The following is an 18,115-nucleotide window of genomic DNA, read 5'->3' as shown; positions in this document are numbered from 1 at the left end:
TTAGCGACTACTGCAAATAAGGCCTCATACAACCTCTCCACTTAATTTCGTTTTTTTAAGTCGAACCTGGAGTATTTCCTCAGTGCCCATCAAATGCCTTAGACTTTTATTTTCTAGACACATGGCAAAGATCAAAGTCTTTAGAAGAGCTTTTTTCAACAAGAATTCTGCGTGTAATGGGTACAGGCATGCAAGAGTAACAGTTAACATCTAAGCAGAGGGAGCAAAAGGGACAGAGTGTAGATATTCCTTGATGGAGTCTGTTTGCCAATGTTAATTGTTGCTGTTCTTGCAAAGAATGCCAGGAGGTCCCTGTGGACCCCAGGTTGTCAAGATCTCAGCTCTRCTTCTCAAGAAAAGGAGCTGGAACTGGCAAAATTTTGCTTGCATGGAAATAAGGGCTCAGTTTTGATATAATGGTCCTGTTAATGAGGAACTTCTGATATACTGTGATAGCATGCTGTTCTGGTTTCCATCTTCATTACAGAGCTTTATAGATACCATCTTACTGTGAAAAAAACCATTAGACCAAAGAGAAACAGTTACACTGCAAGAAAGAAAAAGTGATCACAGACTCCTTACATTTTTAAACAGTTCTAAGTGCTGTAATAGAACTAGCTTTTAATTTATTTTTAATGATACATATATAGAACAGTTGCTAGTTTGAGGTTAAACATCACAAGGTCACACTCTGGTACCATGGTTAGTCACTAACATCACTTGAGCTCTAGGCAGTGCTGTATTTACATGGAATCTAACATTAGGGGGGAAAAAAAGGAGTAGGTTGAAAAGCGGATCTGCCACTTTGGCACATTATTTTGCAGTTTCTTAGAGGAGACAGAGCTGAACTGCTGRGCAAAGCTGCTCAAGTCATTGTTACTGCACCATTTTTCCATTCTCTCCCTTCCAAGCTGTTTGAGTAAAGCCTTCATAATCGCTACAGACTCAATGATTTGATTTTGGCACGCTGAATCCTGCACTACTTGCCTTCCAAAGCAGAGGTCTTGGTTTTGTTTTTCCCCTTCCCGTGTCAGTTGCCTACAGCTGTGTGTGTAAATCCACCGCACATAAATCCAGGCTGACGGTAAACTGCTCAGTGAGTTTCCCAAAGGCCATTTCTCACAAGCAAGGAACTTGAAAAGGTCAGAAGTATTCAGTTTACTTTGCCGGAGGAAGCATTTACATCTTTCTCCAGGGAATAAACGGACAGGATGACACCATGCCGTTAACATGTTGTGATCTTAAAAGTCTTGTCTGTATGATAGCTGTAACTTTTGCCACCTTATATATACCTCAGCTGTCAGGCCCTGAGAACACCGATCTGCCTGAGGAGGTTGTTGACTTACCCACATACATGAGAATGCTCCTTTTAATGAATCTGGAAGTTATGTAGCCTTAGACAAACTAAAACCAATCTTTCCCCCTACACCTACRGTTTTACTCATTCCTTGTCCAGTGTGACTGTTTGCAATCTATTGCAATTTGGCCTAAAATATAAGTGAAATAATCAATTGGGGAATTAGGTTTAACCCCTTTGCACTCAGCTGTTCAGAGATACCAGGTGCAATTGCACTGGGAGTGGGAGACTGATAGATTCCAGAATGAGAAAATGAATGAGTTCTTGGGGATCAGCTAGAACAGGGCAACAGGTGGGATCCGGAGGACAATCCGTTCAATGAGGTGTTTAATTCTTGCTGGAAAATGATGGGATAAACAATGCAAAGCTATAAAAGACCCACAAGCACCTTCTAAGGTTTCTCATTGTGCCTTGTCAAACCAAGTAGATGGACTGTTGCTGTTTTAACTATTTTATTACCTAGCCCCAGTTGGAGAGGGGCTATGGTCGAATCGTTGGAATATTGGACAGGGTCACCTGAGTTGTTCTGTTCCTGACTCTGATACCAACTGCTGCCTGAAACACTGGGAGAATCAGTCCACTTCTCTTGTTTCCTCTCCTACTCTCTGCCTGTTTTGTCTGAAGAATAAGCTTTGGGAGACAGGGACTGTCTCTTCCCATCCATTTACACACTGCCTAGCACAATGGGATTGTGATTTCAACTGGGGCTTAGAGGTGCTGCTGTAATACTATTACCGCTACTAAATAATAATAGATGACACAGTGGTTAAATGCTGTTGGCTGTCAGTAAGAGATAACATTTAGCACTAATGTAGCAATRTGCGTGTTCAAAGCACAGTACAAACATGGACTAATTAATGCCATTAACATCAGATAGAGATGTTAAATGTACCACTGGTATCAGACAATATTACTCACACTCTGTTCTTGTCTTTCAGACGTCAAACCCTATTGATGTAGCAGGTAGACCAGGCACAGTCCACCACACCCTTCTGCAGAAGACTCCAGGGGTAGGCAACAATATATAACCTTTCTTTGAGCTTATCTGGAGTTACAGTGAGCACAGTGATAGCTTATAATAAAAAGAGAGGCCAGCTGATGAGAAAACTGGCCTTCTAGATTCTGAATGTACAGTGAGGACACAAGTTTCTTTTTCTGGTGAGATGACAGTAGCCTTCGCTGGTTTTTGAATGCAAGGGATTTGATTGACTTGTTTAAACAAAGTCAAAGGGAAATGGGGCAGGAAACCCTTTCAGGGTCTTTCCCCTAAGCAGTGCTTGGAAAGTGGTAGGTTTTATACACTCCATTTCAGAATGAGTATGAGGTTCAGAAAAACACTGGCACTGTTCAGTTTCTGGCATGAAACCGCTTTGCTTATCATAAAATTCTGCAGAGTTTAATGCAAGGAATGAAAGAGAAGTTTTAAGCCTCCTTAAAGCCTTTTGGGTTTCCTGTGTCACAGGGGACTTCTCTGGAAAATTGCTTTATAAATGCTTTTGCTTGTTCAGAGGAAGGAAGTTTCCCACCTTTCTATATATTGGCTAGATTTAGAAAGACTGATTGTTTTATTTCTCCTTTTTCYGTAGGTGTCAGACCCTTACAGGCCTCCAGTAAGAGTAAGTAAGGTTTGTGGGGGATTTTTTTATATATATACATATATATATATCAAATTCTGTTCATGTGTTTTTGAAATTTAACATGTCTAGTAGAAAATTTCAGGCTCATCTTTTATTTAAAGCAAAATGTCATAGTTAGCTCTTAGCTGCTTCTGATTAATAACATTCAGGTTAGATCTCAACCTTGTTTTGCATCCATTTATGTGCATTAATAGTTCACAGTATGAAGCAAAGGTCACAGAAATAAATGACTATGAGCATGGACAGACATTCACAAGTGATCAAATTCACAGTGGCTTAGGTCAGTGTGTTTTATTTGTGCTTCTAATGTGCCATGAAAACATCTCAGAGTCAGTGCCACAACTCAGCCAAGAACAGTAACTCACACAGTTTTGGCACTGCTTATGTTGGTGATTGTTTGTCCATACCCTTCCCCAAATGCAGATGGTYGTAACAACCACTGCAGCCTGCAGACCCAGTGCAGCAGAGGTGGATGAACAGGGTTCTTTTCATAAACAATTGTTAACCATAAGTTGCTTTGTCTTAAGCACGTCATACTTTGCTGCCTTTTACTTTGGTTTATGTACAAGGATGCCCGCGTAAGAAAGAACAAGGCAGGGATCTCAGATCTCCATAAGATGAGGAAGATATCATGCATCTCAGATTCTTYCTGTTTGTTTCTTTTTTAATATAAAAATCATCAGTTGCAGTACAGAAAAAAGAAAAACATTGATCACRTACTGTGCTATTTTAGTAGTCAGCTGTTCTCATTGCTTAACTGTCTTTTCAATAGTAAGGGAAATAGTCTATCTGATGTAGATTGTTAACATATCAATTAATCTGAATTACCTATCAATCTGAATTCCTGTGTTTTCCRTTACAGAAACCCGGGAAGTGGTGTGCAGTTCATGTACAGATTGCCTGGCAGATCTACCATCACCAGCAAAAGATAAAGGTAGGTTTATGGAACAAAGCCATGTCTTTTGGCTTGAAAGTTACGTTTTAGTGACTAATGAGCAGAAAGCAGTTACTAGTGGTGATTCTCAAGCTTGCCTATATTAACTAACACTTTCAATCTTCAGCATTTATTGTAGCAACTGTAAAGTTTATCTGAGGGCTAAGGGTAGCAAAATGAGCAGTAGATATTAAGAATACAGCCAGAGGAAGAGAAGAAGAAAGGGAGGGGGAGGGTAATTTTGCCCAAAATCCAGCTTTTTTACAAAGCATACATGTTTAACATCGTTTCCCTTCTGTACTAGTACCTCCTGTGGAATATGGAGTATTATCCTATTCAGAGTGAAATGACCGATACGGTGAAGAACATTTTACAAAACATAGAGCAGGCGAGTAGAATGATAGTTACTGTGTCAGAGGTTGCTGGGTTTGCTGCATCGCAATGGTGATGGGGGGGGCAGAGGGAGGGGATTTAAAACTCAGGAAATAACAAGGTGTAGGGACACTGGGTGTTAGTACAGGCTCGAGGCTCCCTGTGCTAGACAGAATAGCAGATAGCATGACTTCTTAGTGATTGTTTTTTCAAAGCTCCTGCTGTAATTTTTTTTTGTCTGATTAATAAAGAATATTTATTGTTTAAGTAGGTGTGCTATGTAAATCCCTTTTTTTAGTAAGCAAATGTATCTAATCTTTAAGCTGTATACTTAGTGAGAGACTTTTATGTCTTCAACTTAGGCACAATTTCTCAGTCTGACTGTGCTGGCTTCTTTAGGGGCAGAGTAAAAATATTCTCTGGAGGAGTCTCATAGTCAGTTTTCTTCATTCTTCTCCCCTTGTCTTCATACTGAACTACACTAGCTGTAGGAAAGACATAGCCTAGGAAAATCTCTTTCCATACGGGAACAGCAAAACAGACGGGTCCGTCATCCAACTCTCCAGGCTTCTGTCAGCAGCTTTAAGCCTGCAGAATATTTTTGTCAGGCTGAGGCTGCTGACTGATGCCGGGGTGCAGTGCACGCAGTGTATCATGTTGCACGCTCCGCTGTGTGTGCTGAGGGGCCATGAGCTCACTTCAGGCCTTATTCATGTGGATGAGGCAGCTGAGAGATACTGTGGAGTGAAATAGCCTTATAGATGCTGTCAGAGCATGACGGTGGTACGTGAGCAGAGACACTGCTGTCWCTCTCACTAACTCTCCCTGGCAGTACTAAGCAGGAGTGAGCCTGAATTCCCTCTCTTTTTCTCTCATAAAGAAAGGAAATGTATAATGAGATTGCTTTTGTATCATTTGACAGCAAATGCAGCTGGATCCCCACAAGCTAGAAATAGGTGGTAAACTCGACCTGTTCAGCAGACCTCCTGCCCCCGGGGTGTTTCCAGGCTTCCATTACCCACAGGATCTTGCCAGGCCTCTGTTTTCAACCACAGGTAAGGGAGGATYGTCATTTGTCACAGAAAAGAAAACAGTCAGTGTATTTAATGTGTGTCTCTACAGCTATGTAATTGAAGCAGRCAAGATTGCTACAGAGGGATGTGGAAACACTAGGGACTAATCAGAACTGGGCTGCTAGAAGAGATGAGCCACTGGGCTATGCTCTGTCTGCCGCCTCTAATGCTGATTCCTCTGAGTGTCACTGATCCTCAACAGTGTGTCTGTACAGCTGGTTTTTATGTGCCTGGCTAATAGGCTACAGAGTGATTTTATAAAGCAATTTTGGACAAAAAGCTTCAAAATGTTTCCATTGCACAGGATTGGAAATGGCAACAGCTTCTTTCGTTCTTTTATATTTGCCATGTTGTTTTTCTCAGCTCCTGCACTCAACCACATTTCTGTCTGTCTTCTGAAAATGTGGGTTTTTTTGTAAAATAACAATGTTGATAAATATCACAGAAAATGAATTTGTGAAAGCTGTGTTTTCTAAATGTAAAATCCCCCTGTGATCCACGTCTCTAAGACTTAAAATGGCATATTGAATTAAAAAAAAAAAAAGATCTACTGTTCCTACTACTGTTGTGGGTGGCTCTGCAACTCTGACATTCTTGTTTTGGAGGTCACTGCTTCTATTCCTGTTGGTGTTGATCTACCGAGCGTTCTTTTTGTTCTGTTCCTGGGGCTTAACTTTCCTCCTAGACTTTTCTGGATTTTCCTTCTGTGTTTAAGCTAAAGCAGCCTTCTGAATGAGCTATTATCAATTGATATGATAGAATTTAGCTCCTCATGTCTCTAATCAATTGGCAGCTAACGTAATTTTCTTTTCTAACCTCACTCTGCTTTTATAATGCATTGTTGCTTTCTCATTCTAACTCAGGCTGTAGACATGGTCATGTTCCGCCTTGATTCARCCTTGCTGAAATGACTGAGGTTAGACAGAAATATTACAAATTTTGTCTGAAACCTGACAGAAAACTGACAAATTAGACAGTGAGGTCTGAGACTCAAGTGCAGGTATCAGATAGCCTTCAGGAACCTCCACTATTGATGCAGTCTGTGTTTCAGCCCTTATCTCTGGATGGAAATTCTTGAATATCAGATAGAAGTTTCCACCACAGATAACTGGTACTGATAATACTTGTGCATTGTAGGATGCTGCCCTGTATTTTTGTATCTGTGAAGGCACTTTGATAGTAGGGGCCAACATACTGCAGCTGTTTGCATCCACTGTCTTTGATCTGTCCTGTGTTCTYATTACAAGAGTCTTGTTTCTTGTGAGGTTTTACTGTTGAAGACTGTATTGGACAGAGTTTGACCGTTAGAGGTAGAAACAGTCTGTTTAATCAAGCACCAGTCCAGTTGGTATGTTGAACATTTTCTCTTTTAAAGATACAAGCATGGTCTGCTTCTCCATTCATAAAAGCGGGAGAGGAAATAGTATGGAAAACATTTGTTAAAGAAGGCAAATTAATAGAAAACTTTGCCTTCACCAGAGATAGATATCCTTATAGCAACTWGTCTGTGAGTATATTAATCACAAGAGCCATCGCACAGTAAATCTAGGGAAAGAGTGCTATCAAAGTGAACAAACATTGCAGCGGTAACATACAGATGAATAAATCTTCTACTCTGCAATATCTGAGGCATTCTTTTCACCTTATCGAACAAGCATGTAGTTGATGTGAATCATTGGTTCTGCTGCATTGCCTGGTTACTGTGGGAGACATAAGTTATCTTAGGGCCACCTGTCTTCAGGACGGATGTTGAGCTGCCTGGCAGACGCTATATTTAATAACTACCTGACAGCCTGCAATGCTGCTCCTGGCTTTCTCCGGAGGATTTTTTATTATCAGCCTGTGTAGTTGAGTTTGTAAGCCGTCTCCTTTGAAGAAATCTCCCATCCATTATACACCTTCTGAAATCTTAAAGGATTAGAAAGATGACAGTCTCCATCCGTCTTGGAGCATTGGAGCAGTCAGAATGTTTATAGATAACTTGAGGTTTTGTTGCTGCAGTTGCTCTTAAGTTTCCTTAGCTCATTTTCTGGCTGCTTAGGTTTGTGGTGCCCGAGTTGGAGATGGACGCACAGCTCGCTGTCTCTTGGGCTTTATGGTCTGTTCATGTTCTGGACACATCAGGACATTTTACAGTGACCTTCTGTTACTGGACCCTGTCTCTAAGGCAGGGCCAGGCTGAGGCTGACCAGCACCAGCCCCAGCTTGGGCAAAATCCCGTTCATTGCATAGAGGGAATTAGCTGTGTTTGGGCTGTAGTTCCTCCTGTGTACAATGTTTTTTTCCCYCTGTTTCCTCTGTTTTCGCTGTGACCTTTCATAATGCTACATCCCTCAGGTGTCCTACTTGTACTGGGGCTGATGATTTTGCCTTGCGAACAGAGCCAGGTGTGGGTTTGAAGGGGGAAACATTTCCTTCCCCCACAAATCATGAATACAAAAGCATCTGTCTCCACAACAAACTCAGCTGGGGGGCCAGAAGCTCCCACAGGATGAGCAGGAACAGCGAGTGGGACTGGAGCCGAGGGCAGGGACTCACCACTGGTGGGAGGCGTTCGAGTGGGCCACAAACTGGAAGAGGCAGAAATCCTTGTGGGGAAGGCAACAGGAGAGCTTGATCACTAGGTGGGGAGAAAAAGAATGATAATCCTCTTATCCTAGAAGAAAAAGTTACCACTTAGAAAAGCAGGGATTGGTTAAGCCAGTCCTTGTTCTTGCCCAGCATGGCTGTTGTTTTTTGCCAGAGCCTACCTCATATTCTTCCCAGTCATAAGGAAGGTTAACTTTTCACCAACAAAATAGATTTTCAAAGTACGTGAGCAGAAAAGCACTGAAAAGTGACATCCAATAGCTTTATATACTTGTTGGTCTGTTTTGCACATCACTTAGCCTGTCCTCAGGAAAGTGCTGCCTCTGTCATTGCCTAGTATTACCAGTTTCTAACAAAATGGAACAGTTTGTTTAATGCATATGGGTGACAAGCCTTGCTTTCTGCAAGAAGTTGCAGAAACATTAGCATGGAGAAGGCCCCAAAAGGACATTTACATTGCAGACATTTGCAGTCTGTCTAGTCAGTGTAATACTGGAGCCAGAGGARTATTTTGGTGCATACATCCAAAACATAGATCTTCAAACTCAACTTCAGGTGCATCCTGAAAATGTTTGGACTGATCTTAGTGTGCTGTGCTAGACCATACCACAGCCAGATTCCTCAGCCACAGTCTCTTTTGCAAGATCTGTGTGAGTCAGTCCTCCTCTGAATCCCATGTATCCCTGTGTAGGTGACACTAGTGCTTTTCCTATAATGTGGTTGCACGCTCATTCAGTTCAGTGTGCATCTGCCCTCAGGGGGAACAAGACTGCCATCTTCTGCACTGGTTTTCCTTTCTGAAGCCCATCTGAGCATGAATTTGGTCAGCCCTGAAATACAGGACAAAGTAGCTTGTTTCAGCACATTCTTTCCCCTTGTCTCAAGCTAAAACAATTCAGTGTGCTAAGCAGTAATGTTCCTTCCCCGCAAGGTAGCGTGGTACCATGGCAATGAGCAGTGTCTAGGAAAGAAGTACAAAAAAAAAACATGAGGGAGTCTGTGAATGCAGAGACAGATGTGAGAGTGTAGCTGGATATCTCATGGGAGAGGTGTAATTGATGCTCCCTGTGTGTCTGTCATCAACTGCTTTTTCATATAGACTCTAATCAGTCGCTTCAGAGCACCTTCTGTCTAGGCCCATAATCTACAGTGACCCTTTTTCATGTAAACACAGAGTAATAAATGCTAATGCCAAACAAAGAGATTAGCTTCCCCATTATTACAGGTGAGTGGCAACATTTGGTACAAGGTCTCCTGCCTCCTAGCCCTGACAAGCTCTTTTAAAGAGCACTTAGCGAAATTCTACCTGTGGCTCACTGAGCTGGTGTTCAATGTTTTCCCCCGTCTGTGCTATGCTTAAATCTGTTCTGTGCCTTTGTGTCCAGTTCTTGAATTTGCTACTCAGGACCTTTGTGTATGCAACCAGTTACCTGCCACTGAACTAATGAAGGACCTTGTTCTCACAGGTGCAACACATCCAGCCACCACCCCCTTCGGTCCTTCACCTCATCACAGCAGTTTCCTGCCTACTAACCACTTGGCAGGTAAGTGTAAGTAAACCCTGCCTTCACCTTTTTACCTGTGATCCCTTCCTGGCTTTCCAGCTCAGTTCTGCCTGAGGCACTCTAGGTCTCGCAGAGGGAAGTCTTAAACTGTCTCAGGAGCCAGAAGCTAACTAGGAAGTCCTCACSCACACCACCTTTCCCAGCACGCTCGCTGATCTAGACTTCCCAAGGGGAGGCAGCAGGATTAGGAAACTCATCTGCTGCCGGGGAAGAGAGCGGTGCAGAACGGGCAAGTCCATCACCAGTGGGAGACTGCACACGGGAGGAAATCTTAGCTGTAGAGCCCTTCTGTGCTGTGGAATGTGCTCAGGGAAATAGTGGGAATTTTATTTCAAAGGTACAGTGGTTTAAGATGGGCCTCTCCCATACCCTTTCCACCTATGTAAGTTTTTTGGCTAGGTTCTTTATCTAACTTCAGTAACCGTTTCTGGCAAATAGCTATTCTGCACATTTTGCCTGTCTTTCTGTTTCCTAATTGGCTGTAAGTAGAGCCTGATTTTCTCGAATTTCCTCATTCTCAAAGCTCACAAACAGTTCATTGCCAATTAAAGTTCAAGCTCTGTTGATTAATGTTTTAGTAACACTCATCCGGTCAGTAAAAGGAACATGCCACGTAACCTAGTAGACTTTTTTTCTGTTACAAATACCCACATTTACATCGATTCCTGAACGTTCAGTCAAAATTAACTGTATTGCTACAGAGTCACTCAACTACCTAATATCAAATGGAGAGGCAAGATCAGCTGTTTAAAAATAAATAAATAAAAAATAGCTGTTTACTTAAAAATCCAAGGTATCAGTACTATTTACCTTGATATTTTCAATATAAGGCTATCTGTGAGGAAGCAGAGAGTGCCCTTCTTCCTGTTGCTTATATGGCAAGTTAAAGATTTGAAAGGGACAGTCAAAAAGTCAGCAGAATGGGAAGTTGCTTATTGATCACCAGTAGGAAAAAGACTGCATATACCCGTATATTTTAACCCATAACCATCTCTGGAGTACAGAGACTTGAGTCAGACTGTATCTATTTAGAGTGGAATCTCTTTTGACAACAGGTGTTTTTAAGGGAAAAAAAATGACAGGACTTTTTATAAGACAGGTGTCAGTAGCCAAGTATTTGGTTRCTTGACTAGGAAGGCTAAGTTTCATCTTCTGCCTCAAAGAATACAAACCTCCTGTCTCCTTGTCACAGTACCTAAAACTACACTATCATTTCCTCCACCTAAATGATACACTATCATTTTCTCCACCGTAAGCTATTATGGGAGAAGATTTCAGCACAAACAGGCCCACAGGTCTAGTTGGTGTCAGGATGGATGTCCATAGCAATTACCTTAGGACTGTCTTGACCCACCGTTATGTAGAATAGAAAGTTGTATACAAAACAACAGTGGAATGGTGCATTCGCTCCATACACTGACCAAGGACCCTGCAATGGTGGTTCTTTCAAGGAAACAATTGCAATGTTTCTACTATTGCTACTACTGATAAGGAACGAGAGTTGTATTTCAGCAGCAGCCACCCTAATTTCATTTTACAGACCTTAATTTCTAGCTACCCTCTGACTGACATACAGAAGTTTATTATAACACCTGTTTGCAGAGTGAGCACTGAATCCCTTCGCCATTTTAACATGCTGGGAATTTTCTGTGCAAAGAACCTTGCRATGAGAAGGATCAGCTTAAAGTTTGGCCTAATCCTACTTGGATTCAGACCACTAAGAAGGGGAGGGGTGCGTTTCATTCTCCAACATTCTTGGCTAAATGCCTGCTAAATCCCTGTTTGCCTTTCCAGATCCATTTAGCAGGTCAAGCACCTTCAGCGGCCTTGGGAACTTAGGCAGCAATGCCTTTGGAGGATTAGGCAGTCATGCTCTGAGTAAGTACTGGCTGGGTTACTGCAGACAAACATCCCTTCCAGAAAGCCACATGCTAATATTTACAGCAGCTGGTGGTAGTTTTTAAAGAAGTTTGTTTCCTAACCTCCATTCTYCTATCTGAAAATACTGCACCTAAGATTTCCAGGTCTCTGCAGTGGGAGCTTTTCTGCATGTCACATATATCAATAGTCATGCTTTCTGTCTCTTTGCTGCTGAAGATTGTTACCTTGTGTGTTCCTAGAGGTGCTAGTGCTGCAAGACTCGCTGTGCTCTGCTACCCTATGGGCATGTAAAGTAACACCCTTCAACAGCAAAGATGCACAGTGGTACAGCTATTGATACTTCTCCTAAATCACTGTGTAGACTTTCTTTGTAACCATTGTCTGAAGTTAAATTACCTGTCTGAAATGATTTTACTTTAAAAACATGTTACTTGTAGGCAAGGCATGCTTGAGAGCCACAAGTAAGAGAGCATGCTTTTGCATCTCATGGTGCAACAGGAATCAGTTGAAGATTGATGGAGGAAAATCAAGTGATTGTTCTAAAAAAGCCTACAGCCAAGCTCTTTTTTTTTATACACACACACATACATACCACCAAATAGTCTGGTTTCTTTAACAAAAACGTCACTGAACGTTCAGCTGCAGGCAGCTGATTGTTTCAGCTTCAACACACAACTGCTGAAGTTTCTGCCAGTGAGGGGAGCTGAGGAAGAGTATTACTTTTGCGGTGGAACCCTTGCTGGGGCGGGGGGGAAAGAGAAGCTGGGTGTTTTTAGTCATCTCTCAGTTATTCAGATGTTTAGTTAAAGCTTCCTCCACAAGTAGTCTTAAAGAGCTGGTGGATCTTTCAACCAGTGTTGGAGTTATCTCTGTCCATCTGCTAATAGCTCCCCTATGCCATTAGCTCCAAATTAAAGTCTTGAGAGGACAGTTCTGGTTGTAATTAGCATTGTGCAAAATTTAAATGGAATTATTTGGTTTGAATTATTTTTAATGTTTCCTCCTCCCCCCATTATTCTAGCTCACAACAACATTTTTACTCACAAAGATGGCCCAAACCTGCAGAATTTTAATAATCCCCATGAGCCATGGAATAGACTCCATCGGACCCCACCATCGTTCCCAACACCACCACAGTGGCCCAAGCCAACAGATTCGGAGCGAAGCTCCTCAGTGACAAACCACGACAGAGACAGAGAACGAGAGCGCGAGCCTGAGAAGAGAGATCTTTCTCTGAGTAAAGATGACAGAGACAAAGAGCGGTAAGTGACATGTGCTTTGAGCAGTTTCTTCTAGCCATCTTTTTCTTCTGTATATTTTCAAACTTTTTCTTCGCTCTCAGTTTTGTCATCTTCAAAGAAAATCACTTTCTCTTTGAAGTAGCAGGTAAGCATATCCTCAAATAAGCACAAGTRTTAGTGACAAAAACAAGCCTCTTTGTCTCTTAGAATTTGTCCTCTCTAGAAATAGCATAAGACAGTTCTTCAGTCCCTGCTAATAACCTGATAAAATGCACCAGGCCAAGGAAATGAGCAYGTCACTAAGTTTTAAGAGTGTGCTTGGATGTTCTCAGCAGCCTCCTCCAGGAGTGCTGTATATTCAGAAATTGTGAAGGTGATATTGTGACGAGTCCTTTGCAGACAGTCACCATTCTGACTGACATACAGATATGCTGATGAATTCAAATGTTACCTGGACAATAATGAGGTAAAAATGCAAATACCCCTGTCTGAATTGATGTGCATGAATCCACTGATGAGTTTGATTTCAAGAATTTTAGTGCTGACAAGCCCTTATTAATGATGGCAGAACTGYATCACCTGAGCTATAGGTACTTCATTAGCTTCCAGCTATATGATTTTGAAGCTGTAAAGCCTTTCGTATTTCAGAGGCTGGTTGTCTCCAGCAGGGTACTTCTTTGTAGGCAATAACAGCCTGCAAGACTTAGATGTGGTGTTTGACTAGTGATGGGGGYTTCATAGTTTGCCTAGAGTGTTTTTAATGAGCTATTTAGGCAGTGCCTGTGAACCGTAATACATAGAAGCAATAGGCTGAAAATGATCTTCCTTTAAATGTTAAATCGTATGACACTTTTGTGTGGATAATCATTTGGATAGGAAGTTCCCTTATTGGCTTTAGCTTAATTTGTTTGCAAACTTAGGTTACTTTTCTCTCAGGAGTGTTCACACAGGGGTTAACATCTCTATTACATCTATTTAAATCTATTTAATCTATTTAAATCTATCAATTTAAATCTATTAATTTAATTTAAACTGTCCCCAGCATTCTTATTTGACCTTGTTTTAACAAACTACGTCCTTGACCAATTATCAAAACTCCCACCGTGAGAGAACTCTGGGTTATTAAATGTAATAGTAAGGGATAAATACACACAAAACTCCCCAAAACACTTCTGATTTTCAGCACTGTGGTGCTTTCGCTCCCAGAAGGAAACCTAGCATAAAACTCAAGCATCAGTGGATTTCTCAGCTGCATAACGCAGTTCTCTCAATTACGCCATCATACTTTGCATTTAAAATATCTCTAACGTAAGAGCTTGCAAAGTGCTCTTAAAGGATGAATATTATTTATTCCCCTCTGAAAGAGGTGGGAGTAGCTGAGACTAATTTACTTGCCCACAAAATAGAGGTGCAGTTAGAAACCTGGACCCCCTTTTCATGCCTCTCATTTTAGACAATGGACATTGTCATCAGACCCCTTCTTCCTCCTAACAGGCCCTCTTGAAACAAAGGGTAATCGGTCAGCTTCATGGCCTGTTCAGGGATTTTCTTCCTTAAGCATCTAGCTTAACTGCCAAAACAGACCATAACAAACTCTCCTGCAGCTCCATAGGAAAATAGGCATTATGTTGTGGCTGCTTACAGGCGATGAGGCTGTCTCGTAAGACCTGCATACATTTCCATCAGCTTCCAGAATCATTCTGATTTGTGTGCCTAGATCAATGTCGCACACAGCCAGCGGTAACTGAAGTCTGTTTTAAGAAAGGAGCCTGAGTTGAGAGTGTTATAGCCGAGAAAATCATTGCCAGCAGGATATATTAAGTATCCAAAAAACATCCTTTCTAAACTCTCCTCCTTGCCCTACATTTCTCAGTGAGATGGTCTGTCTTCAGAGGTGAATGTACTGTTCTTTCATGTGCATTCCCAATTTATTCTCCGTCCTGTGGACATTCAACATTTTTTTCAGAACCTTAAAGGCGGGTAGGGTATTTCTTTGGTGCCCTACCACAGCTATAGCTGATGCTAGGAGACCTGTTCAAATAATTTTCAGAGCAGTCTTTGTTCTGCATATCCAGCATTGCATGCGTGTTTATTCACACCGAACAAGAAAGTATTTTCTGTCTTTATACAGAGACCTCATGGATAAAAGCAGACATTCAAACAGATCCTCACCTGCATCAGCTCCAGTGACGCATCAGATAAGCAATCTCATCCGCAGCAACAGCCAAACTTCCAGTGATCCCATCAGGCAGGTTAGCCTTGGTGAAAGAGAAAGGTCCAAAGAACCAGAGAGAGAGCACCCTGACCGACTGAGAGAGCCACCCATATCAGAACACAAGATTAAAGAGAGCCGTTCCCCAGTGAAGGAAACTCCAAGCCATGATAAGAGACCCTCTGAGGACAACACAAAGCCAGTAATCCAGTCTGTATCTCCGTACAGCAAACCTGCACTAAGTGAGAGCTTGAAGCTTACCAATCTAATGAGCAAGGAAATGGAGAGAAAGACAGAGCTTCCCAGTGACCTCCAGAAGATTAAGAATGATATCAAAGTCAAAGAGGAGAGGAAGGAAGACAGTGATGTACTGGTGGTAGGATCTGAACCATCCCAGCACTCAMGATCAGTGGAGCATCCCCCACCACCTACTTTGCATGGATTATCATTGCCTCACTCAATGGCTGCCTCTATGCCTATCTCCATGGGCAGTGTTCACCAGATGAACAACATGAATGTGCTGGACCGCAGCAGAATGATGACCCCGCTCATAGGCATGAATCCTTTGTCAGGGAGAGAGAGGCTGCCACACCCTGGATTTTCTTGGGACCCCATAAGGGACCCATTGCGAGATGCCTACCTGCACCGTCGAATGGACTTCCAGCTCCGGACGGATCCTATCCATAGGTTCCCTACCACCTCTGGATTTTATGACCATGAGCGTTCTTATAGAGACAGGGAGCCACACGACTATAACCATGAAAACCTTCTTGAAGCCCGCCGAGAGCAGGAGCGGTTGCGGCAAGTGGAGGAAAGAGAGCGCTTGCACTTACGAGAAGAACTTGAGCGTGCCAGAATGCACCACTTGCACTCATCCCCTATCGAAAGTCACCTGGCACACGTGCCATCCTTCATGCCTCATTTAAGCGGGATGCATTACCCCAGACTGAGTCCATCCACTGCCATGCACAATGGGATTTTAAATAGGAACCCACCAACCGCAGCGCTGAGCGCCCCGCCACCTCTTGTACCAGCGAGCAGCACCAGACCTGCCTCCCCACGCAGGACTACTCCACTCACAAACTCAGAGTCCAGGGACTATTCCCCCTCTAGGAACCCCAAAGAAGTAGAGGCACGATAGTCCCCAACATTGAATTTTAAACTTGCCTGTACATAAAACAAACAAACAAAAAAAAACAAACAGAAAAAAAAACAAAAAACAAACCTTTTACAAAATGCACTGCTGTAAACTTTTTTTTTTTAATGTAAAATTTGTAGAAGTTAAGCACATTTCCATAAATAATGGGGTCGGGGATGCAGACTTTCCAACAAGAAGGTTGCTGAAAATGGGAATTTAATATATAGGTATTGATTTTTGGTTTTGTTTTTTGTTTCTGTGCTAAAAAAAAAAAATGAGTTAAAAATATCAAGTTTGTACATTTTTTCCCAAATGTGAGAAACATTTTTAATGGATTTGTATTTTTTTTAATTTTGTGCTCTTTATTCACTTAAAAAAGAAGAAATTTTGCTTTTGTTTTTAGTTAAATTTGCATTTAAAAGGCCTCAGATCCTTAAGAAAAAATACCCAGGGTTTCTTAAAAGTATTATTTATGGAAATACTGTAGTTTTACAGTCCACTGTGAGGTTCCCTTCTGAGGCCAATTGATCACTTACCTTGGTACTTTGGAACCGAAGTTACAGATATATATTAAAATATTAATAATAATAATAATGTACAAAACTGTTTGTTTTTTGCCTTATTATATTATGCAGAAATTTAAGAGGAATTTTTTTTGACTTCTTGTTTTAAACAAAAAAAAACAAAGAAAACAAACTGTAAATATTCTGTTAATATAAATGTACACCAATATTAAATTCTTAACATAGGTAGACTTTATAAAAATGGTTTCTAGAACCACTCTGGTTATTTGTTAACATGGTTACAACTCATACTCTTGTCACAGTCAGAAATTCACACTCAGAAAGCTAAGTACGGCATATATACTTCAACTATGCAAGAACTTGGAGGCAGGTCTTAGTGGATGTTGGGGGGAGGAAGGTTTAAAAAAAAAAACAACCCAAAACAACCAACTGGCAACGATGGAAACAGAATGGAAGTGGCATGTGAACAGGAAGAAGGATGCTTGTGTTTAACAAAAAAAAAAAAGAGAGACTGAATTTTTTTGTGCAACACAAGGGACAGTTCGTCAAGGAAAGAGAGACACGCTCCTGGAAGGGAATTTTGGTTTCCTACTTTTCAAGCTGGCAAAAGCAGATGGAACTGGCACAGTACCATGCGGCAGACCCTTTCCTTATTTTTTTTTTCCTTTTTTTTTTCTCTTTTTTTGTGTTGTGGGCAGGATCGCTGGCAAGCAAGGACAATTTTCCGTGGACCCCTTGTGCTAATTGTGCAGTGTTCTTATTGGAATCTGTATACAAGACAAAGTAGAATTTTAGGAGTGCAAAAAAAAAGTCTAATGGTTGATTAAAAAAAAAAAGAAATTCTGATATATTATCTATAGTACATGAAGACCATAAGCAAATGTTTGTTTCAGTGTGGTTCTGCCTTGAACTGCTTTTTGGCATGATTTATTTTTTATTTCCAATTTTACTTTTCATCCATATGTAAATTTTGCCATGTTTTACTTGCTGTACCACCCCCCCTCCCTTATTTTATTTTTCAGTGTCCATGTTTTATATATCCTGGGCTTTTTCTCTAGTTAATTCAGCCATCCGCTACTATTTTCTTGGCTCTGTAACTCTTGTTTCCCCCCCCTTCCCCGTCCTCCCCCCTGCACCCCCTGTAATTTTAAACATTCAGTTTCCTTGTAGATCAATGAAGATAAATACAACATTGATTTTGGATGAAAAAGGTGGTCGAGTGTTTGTGTGTGGCAGCAGCCCGGCGGACTCGGAGCTGCCGGCACCGTTCCCTTTGCTCCYGCAGCGGCTGCGCGCGGCCGGGGCGGCCGCCGCGTTTCGGCAGCGAGTCGCCGCTTCTGGTTTTAAGCTCTCGTGTGACTAAATTACCGCGCGTAAAAAGAAATAAAATAAAATAGCAGGGTGCTTCGTCTGATGCGAGGAGGCTCGAAACGAAACGGGCGTTAAAAATCCGCGCGTGCTCGGCCGGCTGCGGGCGGAGGACGGTGTGACGCACGGCGCGCGCGGCTCTCGGCGGGGAGGCGTTGGCAGCGCTGGCTCCGGCGGGCCGTGCCTCTCGCCCGGGACCGTGGGCCAACGGGCCGCCCCGCGCC

The 18,115-nt window shown here is 42.0% G+C and overlaps 1 protein-coding gene across 15 annotated transcripts in view; it reads left to right on the top strand.

Moving 5' to 3' along the window:
- Nucleotides 1-17,733, top strand: part of FBRSL1 (fibrosin like 1) — a 549,095-nt gene extending 531,362 nt beyond the window's left edge. For 8 of the 15 annotated variants that reach the window (XM_085307916.1, XM_085307915.1, XM_085307910.1 and 5 more), the window contains 8 exons: nt 2,296-2,367; nt 2,944-2,982; nt 3,857-3,928; nt 5,223-5,355; nt 9,429-9,512; nt 11,322-11,405; nt 12,430-12,670; nt 14,781-17,733. In XM_085307916.1, coding sequence (XP_085164042.1) covers nt 2,296-2,367; nt 2,944-2,982; nt 3,857-3,928; nt 5,223-5,355; nt 9,429-9,512; nt 11,322-11,405; nt 12,430-12,670; nt 14,781-16,002 — 1,947 coding nt within the window. In that variant the 3' untranslated portion in view covers nt 16,003-17,733. The remainder of the gene's footprint in view (nt 1-2,295; nt 2,368-2,943; nt 2,983-3,856; nt 3,929-5,222; nt 5,356-9,428; nt 9,513-11,321; nt 11,406-12,429; nt 12,671-14,780) is intronic. The other 7 variants (XM_085307917.1, XM_085307908.1, XM_085307919.1 and 4 more) reach the window with 4 other exon arrangements.
- The last annotated feature ends 382 nt before the right edge of the window (nt 17,734-18,115 follow it).

Source organism: Rhea americana, unplaced genomic scaffold, assembly GCF_003343005.1.
Source record: "Rhea americana isolate MKP2758 unplaced genomic scaffold, rheAme1 scaffold_268, whole genome shotgun sequence".
Taxonomy (NCBI): domain Eukaryota; kingdom Metazoa; phylum Chordata; class Aves; order Rheiformes; family Rheidae; genus Rhea; species Rhea americana.
Note: the sequence above shows the minus strand (reverse complement) of the source record. Positions and strands in the feature narration are given on the sequence as shown.